Below are 20,387 nucleotides of genomic sequence, written 5' to 3'. Positions count from 1 at the left end.
ATCATATAGGTTATTCATTATGTAACACCAGTCATTATCATACAGGTTATTCATTATGTAACACAAGTCATTATCATATAGGTTATTCATTATGTAACACCAGTCATTATCATACAGGTTATTCATTATGTAACACCAGTCATTATCATATAGGTTATTCATTATGTAACACCATTATGTAACACAAGTCATTATCATATAGGTTATTCATTATGTAACACCAGTCATTATCATACAGGTTATTCATTATGTAACACCAGTCATTATCATATAGGTTATTCATTATGTAACACCAGTCATTATCATACAGGTTATTCATTATGTAACACCAGTCATTATCATAAAGGTTATTCATTATGTAACACCAGTCATTATCATACAGGTTATTCATTATGTAACACCAGTCATTATCATAAAGGTTATTCATTATGTAACACCATGATGAAAAACTGTCACAGCCCGGCACATCACTCAGTGAAGTGAACTAGTTCAGAACAGCACGTCAGGAGAAGTTTATTTCCCAGTGCGAAAAAACTTCCCCTGTCGCATCCAATTAGCCTGTCTACATTATGAAGACTCCCCCTAATTGGATATGATTCATAAAAGCAGCAAACACTGTGGCCACATAATGCCATCGCCACTAATGCTGTTGATGATGTGCCACCCAAATGCTGATTCAAGCCTTGAGGCTCATTATGACAACTGTCAAACAACATTCTCCAAATCAAGGACAGAATCGTGCGCTCATCGCTCACACACTCCAGGCAACACTAGACATACAAAGTGCTTCTAACTATACTGGTCTCTGACTAGGCTGGGATGTTTTCAACCTGCTTCTAGCCATACTGGTCTCTGACTAGGCTGGGAGGTTTTCGCTTGGTTAGTAATTAAGAACACATGTACATATGGGTCTGAACGGAGGAACATGATGTCATCCCAGCATCATACACATCTACAATAACTACCTATATAATAACTACCTCATATTTAATAACTTTATATATAATAACTACCTATATATTAACTTCCTATATAATAACTACCTCATATTTAATAACTTCATATATAATAACTACCTATATATTAACTTCCTATATAATAACTACCTCATATTTAATAACTTTATATATAATAACTACCTATATATTAACTTCCTATATAATAACTACCTATATAATAACTACCTATATAATAACTAGCTATATAATAACTTCCTATATAATAACTACCTATATAATAACTATCTATATAATAACTACCTATATAATAACTACCTATATAATAACTAGCTATATAATAACTATATATATAATAACTACCTATATAATAACTAGCTATATAATAACTAGCTATATAATAACTATCTATATAATAACTACCTATATATTAACTTCCTATATAATAACTACCTATATAATAACTACCTATATAATAACTAGCTATATAATAACTTCCTATATAATAACTACCTATATAATAACTACCTATATAATAACTAGCTATATAATAACTTCCTATATAATAACTAGCTATATAATAACTTCCTATATAATAACTACCTATATAATAACTAGCTATATAATAACTACCTATATATTAACTTCCTATATAATAACTACCTATATAATAACTACCTATATAATAACTAGCTATATAATAACTTCCTATGTAATAACTACCTATATAATAACTAGCTATATAATAACTATCTATATAATAATTACCTCATATTTAATAACTTCATATATAATAACTAGCTATATAATAACTACCTATATATTAACTTCCTATATAATTACTATCTATATAATAACTAGCTATATAATAACTAGCTATATAATAACTAGCTATATAATAACTACCTATATATTAACTTCCTATATAATAACTATCTATATAATAACTAGCTATATAATAACTAGCTATATAATAACTAGCTATATAATAACTACCTATTTATTAACTTCCTATATAATAACTATCTATATAATAACTAGCTATATAATAACTACCTATATATTAACTTCCTATATAATAACTAGCTATATAATAACTAGCTATATAATAACTACCTATATAATAACTACCTATATAATAACTTCCTATATAATAACTAGCTATATAATAACTAGCTATATAATAACTAGCTATATAATAACTACCTATATATTAACTTCCTATATAATAACTAGCTATATAATAACTAGCTATATAATAACTACCTATATAATAACTACCTATATAATAACTTCCTATATAATAACTAGCTATATAATAACTAGCTATATAATAACTAGCTATATAATAACTAACTATATATTAACTTCCTATATAATAACTATCTATATAATAACTAGCTATATAATAACTACCTATATAATAACTACCTATATAATAACTTCCTATATAATAACTAGCTATATAATAACTTCCTATTTAATAACTTCCTACTTAATAACTTCCTATATAATAACTTCCTATATAAAGGTGAAGAAGTCTATATTTGGATCATCTGGCTGACATATATTGTAGCCGTTAATCGACCGATTCGATAATAACTACGTTCGCTAATCTTCCCATTTTCCGAACTATTCCATAATTCTGTAAGACCCTATTTCCTAACAATGCAAAATCCTAAATCCTGAATGAGATATATGATTAATCTCCAACAAATTCCCGAACCAGTCAAATGATCTGAGCCCAGAGGAGAGCATTAACTTTGAGCTTTAAATATTCACAGCAGGTTGTTGGAGCCTCCGGAAAAGACTGACCCAAGAACAGCCGTTCTTCTTCATACTTCTGTACAGTGCCTGTCAAATTCTCTCTGTCTCTCACACACACACACACACACACACACACACACACACACACACACACACACACACACACACACACACACACACACACACACACACACACACACTTCTGTACACCGCCCCATGAAATGTACAGCCACTTATAAAGATTAGTGATGCACCATGCCCAAGGCTTTCTGCCCCGCCCCCCCCCCCCTATCCACTGTCGCCATCCCTAACATTTCCCACTTGCAGTTTTAGAGAATAACACTCTTCTACGATATGTCCTTACAACAGTTTATCGTGAAACATACGTACAACATACAGCTTACAACATTATATTATGTTGTTATATAAGGTGCAATCAGAAAGTATTCAGACCCCTTGACTTTTTCCATATTTTGTTATGTTACATATTTATTAACAAAATGCACTGTATGTTACATATGACATGTGGTACGTTATATAAGACATGTTGTATGTTCTGTAGGTTATATATGAAATGTTGTATGTTCTGTAGGTTATATATGACATGTTGTATGTTCTGTAGGTTATATATGACATGTTGTATGTTCTGTATGTTATATATGACATGTTGTATGTTCTGTAGGTTATATATGACATGTTGTATGTTCTGTAGGTTATATATGACATGTTGTATGTTCTGTAGGTTATATATGACATGTTGTATGTTCTGTATGTTATATATGATATGTTGTATGTTCTGTAGGTTATATATGACATGTTGTATGTTCTGTAGGTTATATATGACATGTTGTATGTTCTGTAGGTTATATATCACATGTTGTATGTTCTGTAGGTTATATATGACATGTTGTATGTTCTGTAGGTTATATATGACATGTTGTACGTTATATAAGACATGTTGTATGTTCTGTATGTTATATATGACATGTTGTATGTTCTGTATGTTATATATGACATGTTGTATGTTCTGTATGTTATATATGACATGTTGTATGTTATATATGTTATATATGACATGTTGTATGTTCTGTAGGTTATATATGACATGTTGTATGTTCTGTAGGTTATATATGACATGTTGTATGTTCTGTATGTTATATATGACATGTTGTATGTTCTGTATGTTATATATGACATGGTGTATGTTCTGTATGTTATATATGACATGTTGTATGCTCTGTATATTATATATGGCATGTTGTATGTTCTGTAGGTTATATATGACATGTTGTATGTTCTGTATGTTATATATGACATGTTGTATGTTCTGTATGTTATATATCACATGTTGTATGTTCTGTAGGTTATATATGGCATGTTGTATGTTCTGTATGTTATATATGACATGTTGTATGTTCTGTATGTTATATATGACATGTTGTATGTTCTGTAGGTTATATATGACATGTTGTATGTTCTGTATGTTATATATGACATGTTGTATGTTCTGTAGGCTAAATATGACATGTTGTATGTTCTATAGGTTATATATGACATGTTGTATGTTCTGTATGTTATATATGACATGTTGTATGTTCTGTATGTTATATATGACATGTTGTATGTTCTGTAGGTTATATATGACATGTTGTATGTTCTGTATGTTATATATGACATGTTGTATGTTCTGTAGGTTATATATGACATGTTGTGTGTTCTGTATGTTATATATGACATGTTGTATGTTCTGTAGGTTATATATGACATGTTGTATGTTCTGTAGGTTATATATGACATGTTGTATGTTCTGTATGTTATATATGACATGTTGTATGTTCTGTATGTTATATATGACATGTTGTATGTTCTGTAGGTTATATATGGCATGTTGTATGTTCTGTAGATTATATTTGACATGTTGTATGTTCTGTATGTTATATATGACATGTTGTATGTTCTGTATGTTATATATGACATGTTGTATGTTCTGTATGTTATATATGACATGTTGTATGTTCTGTATGTTATATATGACATATTGTATGTTCTGTAGGTTATATATGACATGTTGTATGTTCTGTAGGTTATATATGACATGTTGTATGTTCTGTAGGTTATATATGACATGTTGTATGTTCTGTAGGTTATATATGACATGTTGTATGTTCTGTATGTTATATATGACATGTTGTATGTTCTGTAGGTTATATATGACATGTTGTATGTTTTGTAGGTTATATATGACATGTTGTATGTTCTGTAGGTTATATATGACATGTTGTATGTTCTGTATGTTATATATGACATATTGTATGTTCTGTAGGTTATACATGACATGTTGTATGTTCTGTATGTTATATATGACATGTTGTATGTTCTGTAGGTTATACACGACATGTTGTATGTTCTGTAGGTTATATATGACATGTTGTATGTTCTGTATGTTATATATGACATGTTGTATGTTCTGTATGTTATATATGACATGTTGTATGTTCTGTAGGTTATATATGACATGTTGTATGTTCTGTATGTTATATATGACATGTTGTATGTTCTGTATGTTATATATGACATGTTGTATGTTCTGTATGTTATATATGACATGTTGTATGTTCTGTAGGTTCTATATGACATGTTGTATTTTCTGTATGTTATATATGACATGTTGTATGTTCTGTAGGTTATATATGACATGTTGTATGTTCTGTAGGTTATATATGACATGTTGTATGTTCTGTAGGTTATATTTGACATGTTGTATGTTCTGTAGGTTATATATGACATGTTGTATGTTCTGTAGGTTATATATGACATGTTGTATGTTCTGTAGGTTATATATGACATGTTGTATGTTCTGTAGGTTATATATGACATGTTGTATGTTCTGTATGTTATATATGACATGTTGTATGTTATATATGACATGTTGTATGTTCTGTAGGTTATATATGACATGTTGTATGTTCTGTAGGTTATATATGACATGTTGTATGTTCTGTAGGTTATATATGACATGTTGTATGTTCTGTATGTTATATATGACATGTTGTATGTTCTGTAGGTTATATATGACATGTTGTATGTTCTGTAGGTTATATATGACATGTTGTATGTTCTGTATGTTATATATGACATGTTGTATGTTCTGTATGTTATATATGACATGTTGTATGTTCTGTATGTTATATATGACATGTTGTATGTTCTGTATGTTATATATGACATGTTGTATGTTCTGTATGTTATATATGACATGTTGTATGTTCTGTATGTTATATATGACATGTTGTATGTTCTGTATGTTATATATGACATGTTGTATGTTCTGTAGGTTATATTTGACATGTTGTATGTTCTGTATGTTATATATGACATGTTGTATGTTCTGTATGTTATATATGACACATTGTATGTTCGGTATGTTATATATGACATGCTGTATGTTATATGTGACATTTATGTTCTGTATGTTATATATGACATGTTGTATATTATATATGACATGTTGTATGTTCTGTAGGTTATATATGACATGCTGTATATTATATATGACATGCTGTATATTATATATAACATGTTGTATGTTCTGTATGTTATATATGACATGCTGTATATTATATATGACATGCTGTATATTATATATGACATGCTGTATGTTATATATGACATGCTGTATGTTATATATAACATGTTGTATGTTATATATGACATGTTCTGTATGTTCTATATGACATGTTGTATGTTCTGTATGTTATGTACAACATGTTGTATGTTCTGTAAGTTATATATGACATGTTCTGTATGTTATACAGCGGGGAGAACAAGTATTTGATACACTGCCGATTTTGCAGGATTTCCTACTTACAAAGCATGTAGAGGTCTATAATTTTTTATCATAGGTACACTTCAACTGTGAGAGACGGAATCTACAACAAAAATCCAGAAAATCACATTGTATGATTTTCAAGTAATTAATTTGCATTTTATTGCATGACATAGGTATTTGATCACCTATCAACCAGTAAGAATTCCGGCTCTCACAGACCTGTTAGTTTTTTTTTAAGAAGCCCTCCTATTCTCCACTCATTACCTGTATTAACTGCACCTGTTTGAACTCGTTACCTGTATAAAAGACAACTGTCCACACACTCAATCAAACAGACTCCAACCTCTCCACAATGACCAAGACCAGAGAGCTGTGTAAGGACATCAGGGATAAAATTGTAGACCTGCACATGGCTGGAATGGGCTACAGGACAATAGGCAAGCAGCTTGGTGAGAAGGCAACAACTGTTGGCGCAATTATTAGAAAATGGAAGAAGTTAAAGATGACGGTCAATCGCCCTCGGTCTGGGGCTCCATGCAAGATCTCACCTCGTGGGGCATCAATGGTCATGAGGAAGGTGAGGGATCAACCCAGAACTACACGGCAGGACCTGGTCAATGACCTGAAGAGAGCTGGGGCCACAGTCTCAAAGAAAACCATTAGTAACACACTATGCCGTCATAGATTAAAATCCTGCAGCGCACGCAAGGTACCCCTGCTCAAGCCAGCGCATGTCCAGGCCCGCCTGAAGTTTGCCAATGACCATCTGGATGATCCAGAGGAGGAATGGGAGAAGGTCATGTGGTCTGATGAGACAAAAATAGAGCTTTTTGGTCTAAACTCCACTCGCCGTGTTTGGAGGAAGAAGAAGGATGAGTACAACGCCAAGAACATCTTCCCAACCGTGAAGCATGGAGGTGGAAACATCCTTCTTTGGGGATGCTTTTCTGCAAAGGGGACAGTACAACTGCACCGTATTGAGGGGAGGATGGATGGGGCCATGTATCGCGAGATCTTGGCCAACAACCTCCTTCCCTCAGTAAGAGCATTGAAGATGGGTCGTGGCTGGGTCTTCCAGCATGACAACGACCCGAAACACACAGCCAGGGCAACTAAGGAGTGGCTCCGTAAGAAGCATCTCAAGGTCCTGGAGTGGCCTAGCCAGTCTCCAAACCTGAACCCAATAGAAAATCTTTGGAGGGAGCTGAAAGTCCGTATTGCCCTGCGACAGCCCCGAAACCTGAAGGATCTGGAGAAGGTCTGTATGGAGGAGTGGGCCAAAATCCCTGCTGCAGTGTGTGCAAACCTGGTCAAGAATTACAGGAAACGTATGATCTCTGTAATTGCAAACAAAGGTTTTTGCACCGATGTATCAAATACTTAAGTCATTCAATAAAATGCAAATTAATTACTTTTTTTTGTTTTAGATTCCGTCTCTTACAGTTGAAGTGTACCTATGATAAAAATTAGAGACCTCTACATGCTTTGTAAGTAGGAAAACCTGCAAAATTAGCAGTGTATCAAATACTTGTTCTCCCACTGTAGCTACTGACCCTGTATATAACTACTGACCCTGTATATAGCTACAGTCCCTGTATATAGCTACTGACCCTGTATATAGCTACTGACCCTGGAACTGTCCCTGTATATAGCATGCTTACTTTCTCGATTTCTTATTTCTCGTGTATTTTTGTTCAACATTACTTTTTAATGGATGCTTTACAGTACTACTGCATGGTTGGGAAAGAGCAAGAAAGGTCCTGCACTAGGTGAACATGACAGCTAACACACTTCAAACTTAAAAATCAAACTACACCCGTGATAAAACAATTATTCAACTGCTTGGGAAGCAAAGGAGAGTTTCTACCAAGTAGCACATCATGAAAATGAGACCAGCTTAATGAGTTCCAGTAGCTAATGTGCAGTATGATATCAACGTCTGGGATAATTAATAGTGGCATAACAAGGTGCAAGAACGTTTGTAGTACTCCTACAGGAAATGACATCTAGGTAAAAAAGAGATTTATTAACCATGTTTAGAAACTGCAAAACACTGTGTGAGTTTATGTCGTACAAACTGTTCTAAGTTACATCATGTTGTACACAAAATAATTACGATTTTCAGGACATTTTTTAAGACCAGAGGAAAGACCACCTCCTACTGGCCCTCCAACACCACTTCCAGTAGCATCTGGTCTTCCATCCAGGGACTGACCAGGGAGTGCCTCCTACTGGCCCTCCAACACACCACTTCCAGCATCATCTGGTCTCCCATCCAGGGACTGACCAGGGAGTGCCTCCTACTGGCCCTCCAACACCACTTCCAGCATCATCTGGTCTCCCATCCAGGGACTGACCAGGGAGTGCCTCATACTGGTCCTCCAACACCACTTCCAGTAGCATCTGGTCTCCCATCCAGGGACTGACCAGGAAGTGCCTCCTACTGGCCCTCCAACACCACATCCAGCAGCATCTGGTCTCCCATCCAGGCACTGACCAGGACCAACCCTGCTTAGTTTCAGAGGCAAGCCAGCAGTGGGATGCAGGGTGGTCTGCTGCTGACAATAGATGGGACAATGGGATCTTAACACAACAAAGGAAATTAGCCTACTTCCCAACCCCCAGTATAGTGGTAAAATGTCAGAGTTACCATAGAGATAGGAATGAGTGACAGAATCAAAGAGGAACACATGACAGGCAGCATAGGAAAGAGAGCATGGGACAGAGAGAGAGAGAGAGAGAGAGAGAGAACAGACCCCAAAACAGACCCCACAGAGAACCAGGACAGAAACACCATTAGACAAAGCCAAATGATGAGAAAGCAAAAACTTTTTGACACACTGGAAAGAATTAACCCCCCCCAAAAAAACTGAATAGAATGCTATCTGTCCATAAACAAAGAATACACAGATCACCTGACCACTGTGACTGACCCAACATTAAGAAAATGGTTGACTATGTACCGACTCAGTGAGCATAACCCTGCTATTAAGAGAGGTCACCATAGGCAGACCTGGCTCTCAAGACAAGACAGGCTGTGTGTACACTAGGGCTGACCCCCTTTAGTCGACTGGTCCATTGGCGGTTGGTCGACCGATCATTTTTTGGGTCGATCAGTAGTGAAAAAATAGACTTTTATGGCAGGTTGATTGATGCCCATTTGAGTGGAGTAATCCATTGTGGAGGCCTGTCTAGTGGACTAATCCATTGTAGAGGCTTGTCTAGTGGACTAATCCATTGTTGAGGCCTGTCTAGTGGACTAATCCATTGTAGAGGCCTGTCTAGTGGACTAATCCATTGTAGAGGCCTGTCTAGTGGACTAATCCATTGTAGAGGCCTGTCTAGTGGACTAATCCATTGTAAAGGCCTGTCTAGTGGACTAATCCATTGTAGAGGCCTGTCTAGTGAACTAACCCATTGTAGAGGCCTGTCAACTGGACTAATCCATTGTGGAGGCCTGTCTCAGTGGACTAATCCATTGTAGAGGCCTGTCTAGTGGACTAATCCATTGTAGAGGCCTGAGTAGACTATTCCATTGAGGAGGCCTGTCTAGTGGACTAATCCATTGCAGAGGCCTGTCTAGTGGACTAATCCATTGTGGAGGCCTGAGTAGACTATTCCATTGCGGAGGCCTGTCTAGTGGACTAATCCATTGCAGAGGCCTGTCTAGTGGACTAATCCATTGTAAAGGCCTGTCTAGTGGACTAATCCATTGTAGAGGCCTGTCTAGTGGACTAATCCATTGTGGAGGCCCGTCTAGTGGACTAATCCATTGTGGAGGCCCGTCTAGTGGACTAATCCATTGTAGAGGCCTGTCTCAGTGGACTAATCCATTGTGGAGGCCTGTCTCAGTGGACTAATCCATTGTGGAGGCCTGTCTCAATGGACTAATCCGGAGGCCTGTCTCTGTGGACTAATCCATTGTGGACGTCTGTCTCCGTGGACTAATCCATTGTAGAGGCTCGTCTTAGAGGACTAATCCATTGTAGAGGCCTGTGTAGTGGACTAATCCATTGTGGAGGCCTGTCTCAATGGACTAATCCATTGTAGAGGTCTGTCTCAATGGACTAATCCGGAGGCTCGTCTCAGTGGACTAATCCATTGTGGATGTCTGTCTCAGCGGACCAATCCATTGTAGAGGTCTGTCTCAGTGGACTAATCCATTGTAGAGGCCTGTCTCAGTGGACTAATCCATTGTAGAGGCCTGTCTCAGTGGACTAATCCATTGTAGAGGCCAGTTTTAGTGGACTAATCCATTGCGGAGGCCTGTCTCAGCGGACTAATCCATTGTAGAGGCCTGTCTCAGTGGACTAATCCATTGTAGAGGCCCGTTTTAGTGGACTAATCCATTGCGGAGGCCTGTCTCAGCGGACTAATCCATTGTGGAGGCCTGTCTCAGTGGACTAATCCATTGTGGAGGCCTGTCTCAGTGGACTAATCCATTGTGGAGGCCTGTCTCAGTGGACTAATCCATTGTAGAGGTCTGTCTCAGTGGACTAATCCATTGTAGAGGCCTGTCTCAGTGGCCTAATCCATTGTAGAGGCCCGTCTTAGTGAACTAATCCATTGTAGAGACCTGTCTAGTGGACTAATCCATTGTAGAGGCCTGTCTAGTGGACTAATCCATTGTAAAGGCCTGTCTAGTGGACTAATCCATTGTAGAGGCCTGTCTAGTGGACTAATCCATTGTAGAGGCCTGTCTAGTGGACTAATCCATTGTGGAGGCCTGAGTAGACTATTCCATTGCGGAGGCCTGTCTAGTGGACTAATCCATTGCAGAGGCCCGTCTAGTGGACTAATCCATTGTGGAGGCCCGTCTAGTGGACTAATCCATTGTAGAGGCCTGTCTCAGTGGACTAATCCATTGTGGAGGCCTGTCTCAGTGGACTAATCCATTGTGGAGGCCTGTCTCAATGGACTAATCCGGAGGCCTGTCTCTGTGGACTAATCCATTGTGGACGTCTGTCTCCGTGGACTAATCCATTGTAGAGGCCTGTCTCAGTGGACTAATCCATTGTAGAGGCTCGTCTTAGAGGACTAATCCATTGTAGAGGCCTGTGTAGTGGACTAATCCATTGTGGAGGCCTGTCTCAATGGACTAATCCATTGTAGAGGTCTGTCTCAATGGACTAATCCGGAGGCTCGTCTCAGTGGACTAATCCATTGTGGATGTCTGTCTCAGCGGACCAATCCATTGTAGAGGTCTGTCTCAGTGGACTAATCCATTGTAGAGGCCTGTCTCAGTGGACTAATCCATTGTAGAGGCCTGTCTCAGTGGACTAATCCATTGTAGAGGCCCGTTTTAGTGGACTAATCCATTGCGGAGGCCTGTCTCAGCGGACTAATCCATTGTAGAGGCCTGTCTCAGTGGACTAATCCATTGTAGAGGCCCGTTTTAGTGGACTAATCCATTGTGGAGGCCTGTCTCAGCGGACTAATCCATTGCGGAGGCCTGTCTCAGTGGACTAATCCATTGTAGAGGCTTGTCTCAGTGGACTAATCCAATGTAGAGGCCTGTCTCAGTGGACTGATCCATTGTAGAGGCCCGTCTCAGTGGACTAATCCATTGTGGAGGTCTGTCTCAGCGGACTAATCCATTGTGGAGGCCTGTCTCAGTGGACTAATCCATTTTATAGGCCTGTCTAGTGGACTAATCCATTGTAGAGGCCTGTCTAGTGGACTAATCCATTGTGGAGGCCTGTCTAGTGGACTAATCCATTGTAGAGGCCCGTCTCAGTGGACTAATCCATTGTGGAGGCCTGTCTGAGTGGACTAAACCATTGTGGAGGCCTGTCTCAGTGGACTATTCCAGAGGCCGCAGGGATGACACACCATTATCACCAGCAGCATATTTACCGTTAATTTCCATAATTTGTCATCTAATATGTTTATTTGGTTACAGTAATTTCTGTTAAGCATTCAATACATTATTATTCCATTCTTACAGTTGTCATTGTCTGATTGGACACGTTGTTTGCAGGGTACACGACCTACGCTACACTTGTGAGAAACAAGTTTTGGTTTATTTCATTCCATTTACGAGTTTTGTCAGTTTAGTCGTTGTCTTTTGTTTGGAGCGTTCCTGTCAATGTTGAGTAAGGACGCAAACCTGATTAGGCATAGAAGTAAGCCTAGGCTACCTGGCCTGCATGCCATTTGGGGATCTGATAGTATTTCTGTCTTAACACGAACCCCACTGACGTGGAGCTTCTCAAAGTTATTTTTCTTCATCTCAAACAGCAAAGTAAACGAAGTCTGTTTTTTTTTTTTATACATCCATTGAGAATGACAATAGTTCCTCAACGTAGCCTATTTCAAAAAATATTTACACCTATTTCCCCTTTGATAACCACTCTGTGTGAAATGGGGGGGGGGGGGGGGGGGGAATGCATGCTTTGATGTTTGATCTGATGGAAAGGTCATAAAATGATTACTTCTTATTCTTTGCGCAAATACCCTCCAGTTGTGTCTGTCTGGAGCTCACTAGTGCAGGAAACTCTGAGGGCCCAGAATATTTCATACAATGTTTCAAGTTAGCTAGCGCTAGCTTGTGCCTGGACCAAGTGAATAGTTAATACAATGTTCCAAGTTCCTTGCAGACAGGCCATGTGTAGCCAATGTGATTTATAGAATATTTATTTTTATTCAGGATATTTTCTACCTGCAGGCTGTTTTTACATAGTTGGCAATAGTTAGAAGTTACTTTCAGATTTAATATTTTTCTTATTTAGATTTAAATATCATTTGTATTAATCACATGACAATGATTTTAAGATAGGAAGACTTTATTATAAAATAAATGAAACTGTTCCATGAAAATGTGCATATGAACATCTTAACTGGCAAGCAAAATCGGTAGAAATTATAAATTGGCGCTCCAAATGGAAAAGGTTGCTGTCCCCTGGTGCAGCCAGGCAACTTACGGGCAACTTCAGGAACATAACGGCAGAATCTGAGAAGGCCAGCAGCAGCAGCAGCAGCAGCAGCAGCAGCAGCAGCAGCAGCAGCAGCAGCAGGAGGAGGAGGTTTGGGAACAAGTCTTTCCTTCTGGTTCATCTATCTTGATCTCTGGCTCCCTCTTGAGTCATTTGTGTGTCTTCGTTATTTAATCACAGTGTGTGTAAAGCATCAGACAAGCTCAGTAGCCTACATTTAGTTGGTTTTATTAAAACACATAGGGTGTGTCTATATATGGAAAAATACACGTTTGAACATTTCCACCAGTTTTTTGTCCTTGTGCCCACTGCCCACAAAATGAGGTGGAAACTGAGCTGCACTTCCGTACCTCCTACCAAATGACCACATCAGAGATACGTATTTCCCTTAGATTACACAAACCCACAAAGAATTTTTTTAAAACAAATGAAACATTGGTGAAATAGCACAGTGTGTTTATTTATCTTCCCCTGCTATTCAAACTACGACAATTTTCACATTGCTAAAACACTGTACATAGCTGATAATATAACATTTTCAAAAGTCTATAATTTGAACCCCTTTTTTTCCCCCAATTCCATGATATCCAATTGCGATCCAATCTTTTCTCATCGCTATAACTCCCCAACGGTTGAGATCAAGTCATGACCCGCCAAGCTTCTTAACACCCGCCGCACCACTGTGTCAGAGGAAACACTGCTCAACTGAAGTCAGCTTGCAGGTGCCTGGCCCGCCACAAGGAGTAGCTACAGCGCAATGAGCCAAGGAATGACCCCGGCCAAACCCTCCCCTAACCCAGACGACGCTGGGCCAATTGTGTCAACCCTATGGGACTGTGACACAGCCTAGGATTGAACCCCAGACTGTAATGACACCTCAACACTGCAATGCAGTGCCTTAGACCGCTGCACCACTCGGGACACCCCATGTCTTTATCTTTTTTAAACCTTGAGAGATAAAGAGAAAGTGAGAGAGAAAAACAGAGAAAGAGAGAGAGAGAGAAAGAGAAGGGGACAGAGAGACAAAGAGGGGGAGAGAGAGAGGGGGAGAGCTAGAAAGGGACAGAGAGGTTAAGAGAAGGTGGAGAGAAAGAGGGGGGGAGAGAGAGAGGGGGAGAGCTAGAGAGGGACAGAGAGGTTAAGAGAATGACAGATAAAGAGTGAGAGACGGATGGAAGCTTAGCTGTAGTACAGAGCCAGAGCACAGAGAGTTAGATGTGTCTCCCGTCTACTATAGACAGAGAAAGAGAGAGAAAAATAAAAAGACAGAGAGAGTGAGAAAGACAAAGAAAGAAAGAAACACAGAGAGAGAGAGCTTAGATGTAGTACAGAGTCAGAGCACAGAGAGTTAGGTGTGTTTCCCGTCTACTATAGACAGAGAATGACAAAGAAACATAGAAAGAGAGAGAGAGAGAGAGAGAGAGAGAGAGAGAGAGAGAGAGAGAGAGCTTAGCTGTAGTACAGAGTCAGAGCACGAGCCTGGACAAAACACAGAGAGTTAGTGAGGCTGGTCAACTCATTAAACTGCAGCAGCTCGTGGAGGAGATTAGTCAGTCAATATGACATGGATGTCAGTATTTAGCAGAGCTGGGAGAAACTAGACTGTTTCTGGTGCCTACTGCCTCAGATGAGACTTGATTACACAACTAATGAGGATATTGGTTGATGCCCCATTGGTTCCTGCCCCATTGGTTCCTGCCCCATTGGTTCCTGCCCCATTGGTTGATGCCCCATTGGTTCCTGCCCCATTGGTTGATGCCCCATTGGTTGCTGTCTCATTGATTGCTGCCTCATTGGTTGCTGCCACATTGATTGCTGCCTCATTGGTTGCTGCCACATTGGTTGCTGCCCCATTGGCTGCTGTCCCATTGGCTGCTGCAACAGTGGTTGTTGCCATATTGGTTGCTGCCTCATTGGTTGGTGCCTCATTGGTTGCTGCAACATTGGTTGCTCCCTCATTGGTTGCTGCCATATTGGTTGCTGCCATATTGGTTGCTGCCTCATTGGTTGCTGCCTCATTGGTTGCTGCCATATTGGTTGCTGCCCCATTGGCTGCTACCCCATTGATTGCTGCCATATTGATTGCTGCCTCATTGGTTGTTGCCATATTGGTTGCTGCCTCATTGGTTGCTGCCATATTGGTTGCTGCCTCATTGGTTGCTGCCATATTGATTGCTGCCTCATTGGTTGTTGCCATATTGGTTGCTGCCTCATTGGCTGCTGCGACATTGGTTGCTGCCTCATTGGTTGCTGCCTCATTGGTTGCTGCCTCATTGGTTGCTGCCTCATTGGTTGCTGCCTCATTGGTTGCTGCCTCATTGGTTGGTGCCATATTGGTTACTTCACGTCAAACAGTAGAACATTAGAGGGACTGAAAGTGGCCAAGGGACAGACTGTCATTTGGTCATTGTGAAAGCCCTGAGCTTTACTGTGAGCCTATGACCTCCCTGCTCATGGCACTTGATTAAAAGGATACTTTGGGATTTTGGCAATGGGGCCATTTATCTACTTCCCCAGAGTCAGATGAACTTGTGGATGACATCTGTATGTCTCAGTGTCCAATATGATGAAAGTTAGAGGTAGTTTCACGAGCCAATTCTAACTAGTGTTAGCTCAATGACTGGGAGTCTATGGGTATCTATTAGCATGCTAGAGAGAGGGATTTAAACTCTACAATGACTGGCAGTCTATGCAAACATGAGATTGTTGCAAACATGAGATTGTTGCAATTGTGTATAGAGAATGGAACGTGTACTGTATTTCTAAGTGGTAGGGCACCTCTAGTGGTGCAAAGATGAAGTACACCCTGAGTATGAGACTGAATACCCTACAAAGTACATCCTGCAGGCCCAAGAATCAGGTATGGTAATGAATATGCAGTACAGAGTGGATGTCTACTCCATCCTGAGCACCAGACAAGAGATTCACCAATCACAAGCCAGTGGTAGATAGGGGCCAAAAGTTGCAATGCAATTGGGTAGGTTAGTGTTGTGTTCAACACTGGAGGAGTTTCAAACAATTGCCAGTACAAAACTGGCGACCCCTACAAACTCTCTCTCTCTCTCTCTCTCTCTCTCTCTCTCTCTCTCTCTCTCTCTCTCTCTCTCTCTCTCTCTCTCTCTCTCTCTCTCTCTCTCTCTCTCTCTCTCTCTCTCTCTCTCTCTCTCTCTCTCTCTCTCTCTCTCTCTCTCTCTCTCTCTGTCTCTGTCTCTGTCTCTCTCTCTCTCTCTGTCTCTCTCTCTCTCTCTCTCTCTCTCTCTCTCTCTCTCTCTCTCTCTCTCTCTCTGTCTCTGTCTCTCTCTCTCTCTCTCTCTCTCTCTCTCTCTCTCTCTCTCCCCCCCCCCCCCCCCATTTGAATCATTCTCTCTCTACCCCATTTGAAACATCCAATTTCCAACCAAGTACCAGTCTGGGAGGAACCCACCAGTCCCCAGATTACCAGTCTCTACAGTACCAGTCTGGGAGGAACCCACCAGTCCCCAGATTACCAGTCTCTACAGTACTAGTCTAGAGGAACCCACCAGTCCTCAGATTACCAGTCTCACAGTACTAGTCTGGGAGGAACCCACCAGTCCCCAGATTACCAGTCTCTACAGTACTAGTCTAGAGGAACCCACCAGTCCTCAGATTACCAGTCTCACAGTACTAGTCTGGGAGGAACCCACCAGTCCCCAGATTACCCGTCTCTACAGTACTAGTCTAGAGGAACCCACCAGTCCTCAGATTACCAGTCTCACAGTACTAGTCTGGGAGGAACCCACCAGTCCCCAGATTACCAGTCTCTACAGTACCAGTCTGGGAGGAACCCACCAGTCCCCAGATTACCAGTCTCTACAGTACCAGTCTGGGAGGAACCCACCAGTCCCCAGATTACCAGTCTCTACAGTACCCGTCTGGGAGGATCCCACCCGTCCCCAGATTACCAGTCTCTACAGTACCAGTCTGGGAGGAACCCACCAGTCCCCAGATTACCAGTCTCTACAGTACTAGTCTAGAGGCACCCACCAGTCAGTCCCCAGATTACCAGTCTCTACAGTACTAGTCTAGAGGGACCCACCAGTCCCCAGATTACCAGTCTCTACAGTACTAGTCTAGAGGGACCCACCAGTCCCCAGATTACCAGTCTCTACAGTACTAGTCTAGAGGCACCCACCAGTCTCTACAGTACTAGTCTAAAGGCATCCACCAGTCTCTACAGTACTAGTCTAGAGGCACCCACCAGTCCCCAGATAACCAGTCTCTACAGTACTAGTCTAGAGGGACCCACCGGTCTCTACAGTACTAGTCTAGAGGCACCCACCAGTCCCCAGATTACCAGTCTCTACAGTACTAGTCTGGGAGGTACCCACCAGTCCCCAGATTACCAGTCTCTACAGTACTAGTCTAGAGGCACCCACCTGTCTCTACAGTACTAGTCTAGAGGCACCCACCAGTCTCTACAGTACTAGTCTAGAGGCACCCACCAGTCCCCAGATTACCAGTCTCTACAGTACTAGTCTAGAGGGACCCACCAGTCCCCAGATTACCAGTCTCTACAGTACTAGTCTAGAGGCACCCACCAGTCCCCAGATTACCAGTCTCTACAGTACTAGTCTAGAGGCACCCACCAGTCCCCAGATTACCAGTCTCTACAGTACTAGTCTAGAGGCACCCACCAGTCCCCAGATTACCAGTCTCTACAGTACTAGTCTAGAGGGACCCACCAGTCCCCAGATTACCAGTCTCTACAGTACTAGTCTAGAGGGACCCACCAGTCCCCAGATTTCCAGTCTCTACAGTACTAGTCTAGATGGACCCACCAGTCCCCAGATTACCAGTCTCTACAGTACCAGTCTGGGAGGAACCCACCAGTCCCCAGATTACCAATCTCTACAGTACTAGTCTAGAGGGACCCACAAATCCTGAGATTACCAGTCTCTACAGTACCAGTCTGGGAGGAACCCACCAGTCCCCAGATTACCAGTCTCTACAGTACTAGTCTAGAGGCACCCACCAGTCCCCAGATTACCAGTCTCTACAGTACTAGTCTAGAGGGACCCACCAGTCCCCAGATTACCAGTCTCTACAGTACTAGTCTAGAGGAACCCACCAGTCCCCAGATGACCAGTCTCTACAGTACTAGTCTAGAGGGACCCACCAGTCCCCAGATTACCAGTCTCTACAGTACTAGTCTGGGAGGAACCCACCAGTCCCCAGATTACCAGTCTCTACAGTACTAGTCTAGAGGCACCCACCAGTCCCCAGATTACCAGTCTCTACAGTACTAGTCTAGAGGCACCCACCCACCAGTTCATGACATGGTAATAACACTGCACTAGTGTACAATGACAAGAAATAAGGACTGTGTATGTGTTTTGTGTGAGCAGGGATGAGGTTGGGGGTAGAATGAAGGCTATGACGCTAGTTGAGTACAAGAGACTATACAGGCAGTAGACTGGATCACCCTAATCTAGATGTCCATGTCTACTGGGCTCCAGCAGGTGACCTATTGACAGAAATACACTGTATTCTCTCAATGATCTTCTACTAGCTTCTATAATAGCTTATATAGTTAGTATTACACAATCAGCAACACAAATATGAATGGTGAATAAATACAAATATAGAGGTTCAGAGATATTATGCTAACGACACAGAGAGAGAGAGAGAGAGAGAGAGAGAGAGATAGAGAGAGAGAGATAGAGAGAGAGAGAGAGAGAGATTCAATCAGGAGATTCAATCAGGAGCAAATTGCCATTTCAGAGCTATTTCATTTTAGCCCATCAGCAAATCAACAGGGAGGTAAAATAATAAAACGAGAAGTAATTAGGCTATTAAAAACACTAAACCGAGATTTGCAGGAACATTTTTAAACGGCCTGAATTTGTTCCCAAATTTGAATAAAACCGAGTAAAAGTCAAGCGTAAAGCAGTTGGCTTCTCTGCAACAGCACCGTGACCAATACGCATCCAACGGCAACCTACCTCCAGCAATGTGCCAATTAAATACATCTGTATGCAACACACTACACGGGATCTATTTTGTGGGCACGCACACCCGCGTAGTTTACATGTTTCGACATTAAAATATTTTGTAGGCTATTCAGAGACTTACCATATGATGGTGAATCACCGGTGAGATAGCATAACCAGACAAATACCGAAAGTCTTTTCACCCAAAAACATCCAAATGATCCCTCCATGATTCCGATTCACCGCTGAGCGACACTAGTCCCACTATCACAAAAATCCTTTTCTAAAAACCACACAACCCACGAATCAATTCATGAGCGCAGTGCGTATGGAACCGGTTGCACAATGAATCTCCCAATACAATAGCAACAAAAAGCAGTCAGGTACGTCGGTGGTAGTTTCCAAGTTATGAAGAAACAACTAAAACCGTTTAGTTATTCATCTTTTTTTCAGCGGCAGTGCTCCAAGCGTAGCGCGGTAGAAACCCCCCTTGGGAAAGGACATGCGGGCTTCGGATCACCAGTAACGGGAGCTGTCCAGCGGTTCACTGTGAGAGACCAGCGTGAGAGAGAGGAGATGCGTGCGCGAATTAATTGATCTAACTGGGGGTTGGAGGTAAAGAGCGGAGTGATATTAACTCCGCTGAACCGGATTGGAACGTTTGGAGGATCGATGGAACTATGGAATAAACTGGGGGATGAGGGGGTTCTAGTATTGGGATTCCAGGCAGTTGAGGGGAATGAGAGAACTCGCCTGCCATCTCTGGTCACATTATGAACTGTCGATAAATGCCACTCATCTCCTGTGTGGTGGCGACCACCTTTAATTCGGCATTCACAACCTTTTCTGATTGCGGCCTGTGGACATTTGTATTACTATAGAGACAGAAGCGACATACATATTGACTGATAAGAATTAATTAAATATTGAGGGTCCCGTTTTGAATATG

The 20,387-nt window shown here is 40.8% G+C and overlaps 1 protein-coding gene across 1 annotated transcript in view; it reads right to left on the bottom strand.

Annotated features, from left to right (window-relative positions):
* LOC139409827 (netrin receptor DCC-like) overlaps positions 1-19,668 on the bottom strand; it is a 567,888-nt gene extending 548,220 nt beyond the window's left edge. The window contains exon 1 of the mRNA XM_071155214.1: positions 19,577-19,668. Coding sequence (XP_071011315.1) covers positions 19,577-19,668 — 92 coding nt within the window. The remainder of the gene's footprint in view (positions 1-19,576) is intronic.
* Positions 19,669-20,387: the final 719 nt, after the last annotated feature.

Source organism: Oncorhynchus clarkii, chromosome 5 (assembly GCF_045791955.1).
Source record: "Oncorhynchus clarkii lewisi isolate Uvic-CL-2024 chromosome 5, UVic_Ocla_1.0, whole genome shotgun sequence".
Lineage (NCBI taxonomy): Eukaryota > Metazoa > Chordata > Actinopteri > Salmoniformes > Salmonidae > Oncorhynchus > Oncorhynchus clarkii.
Note: the sequence above shows the minus strand (reverse complement) of the source record. Positions and strands in the feature narration are given on the sequence as shown.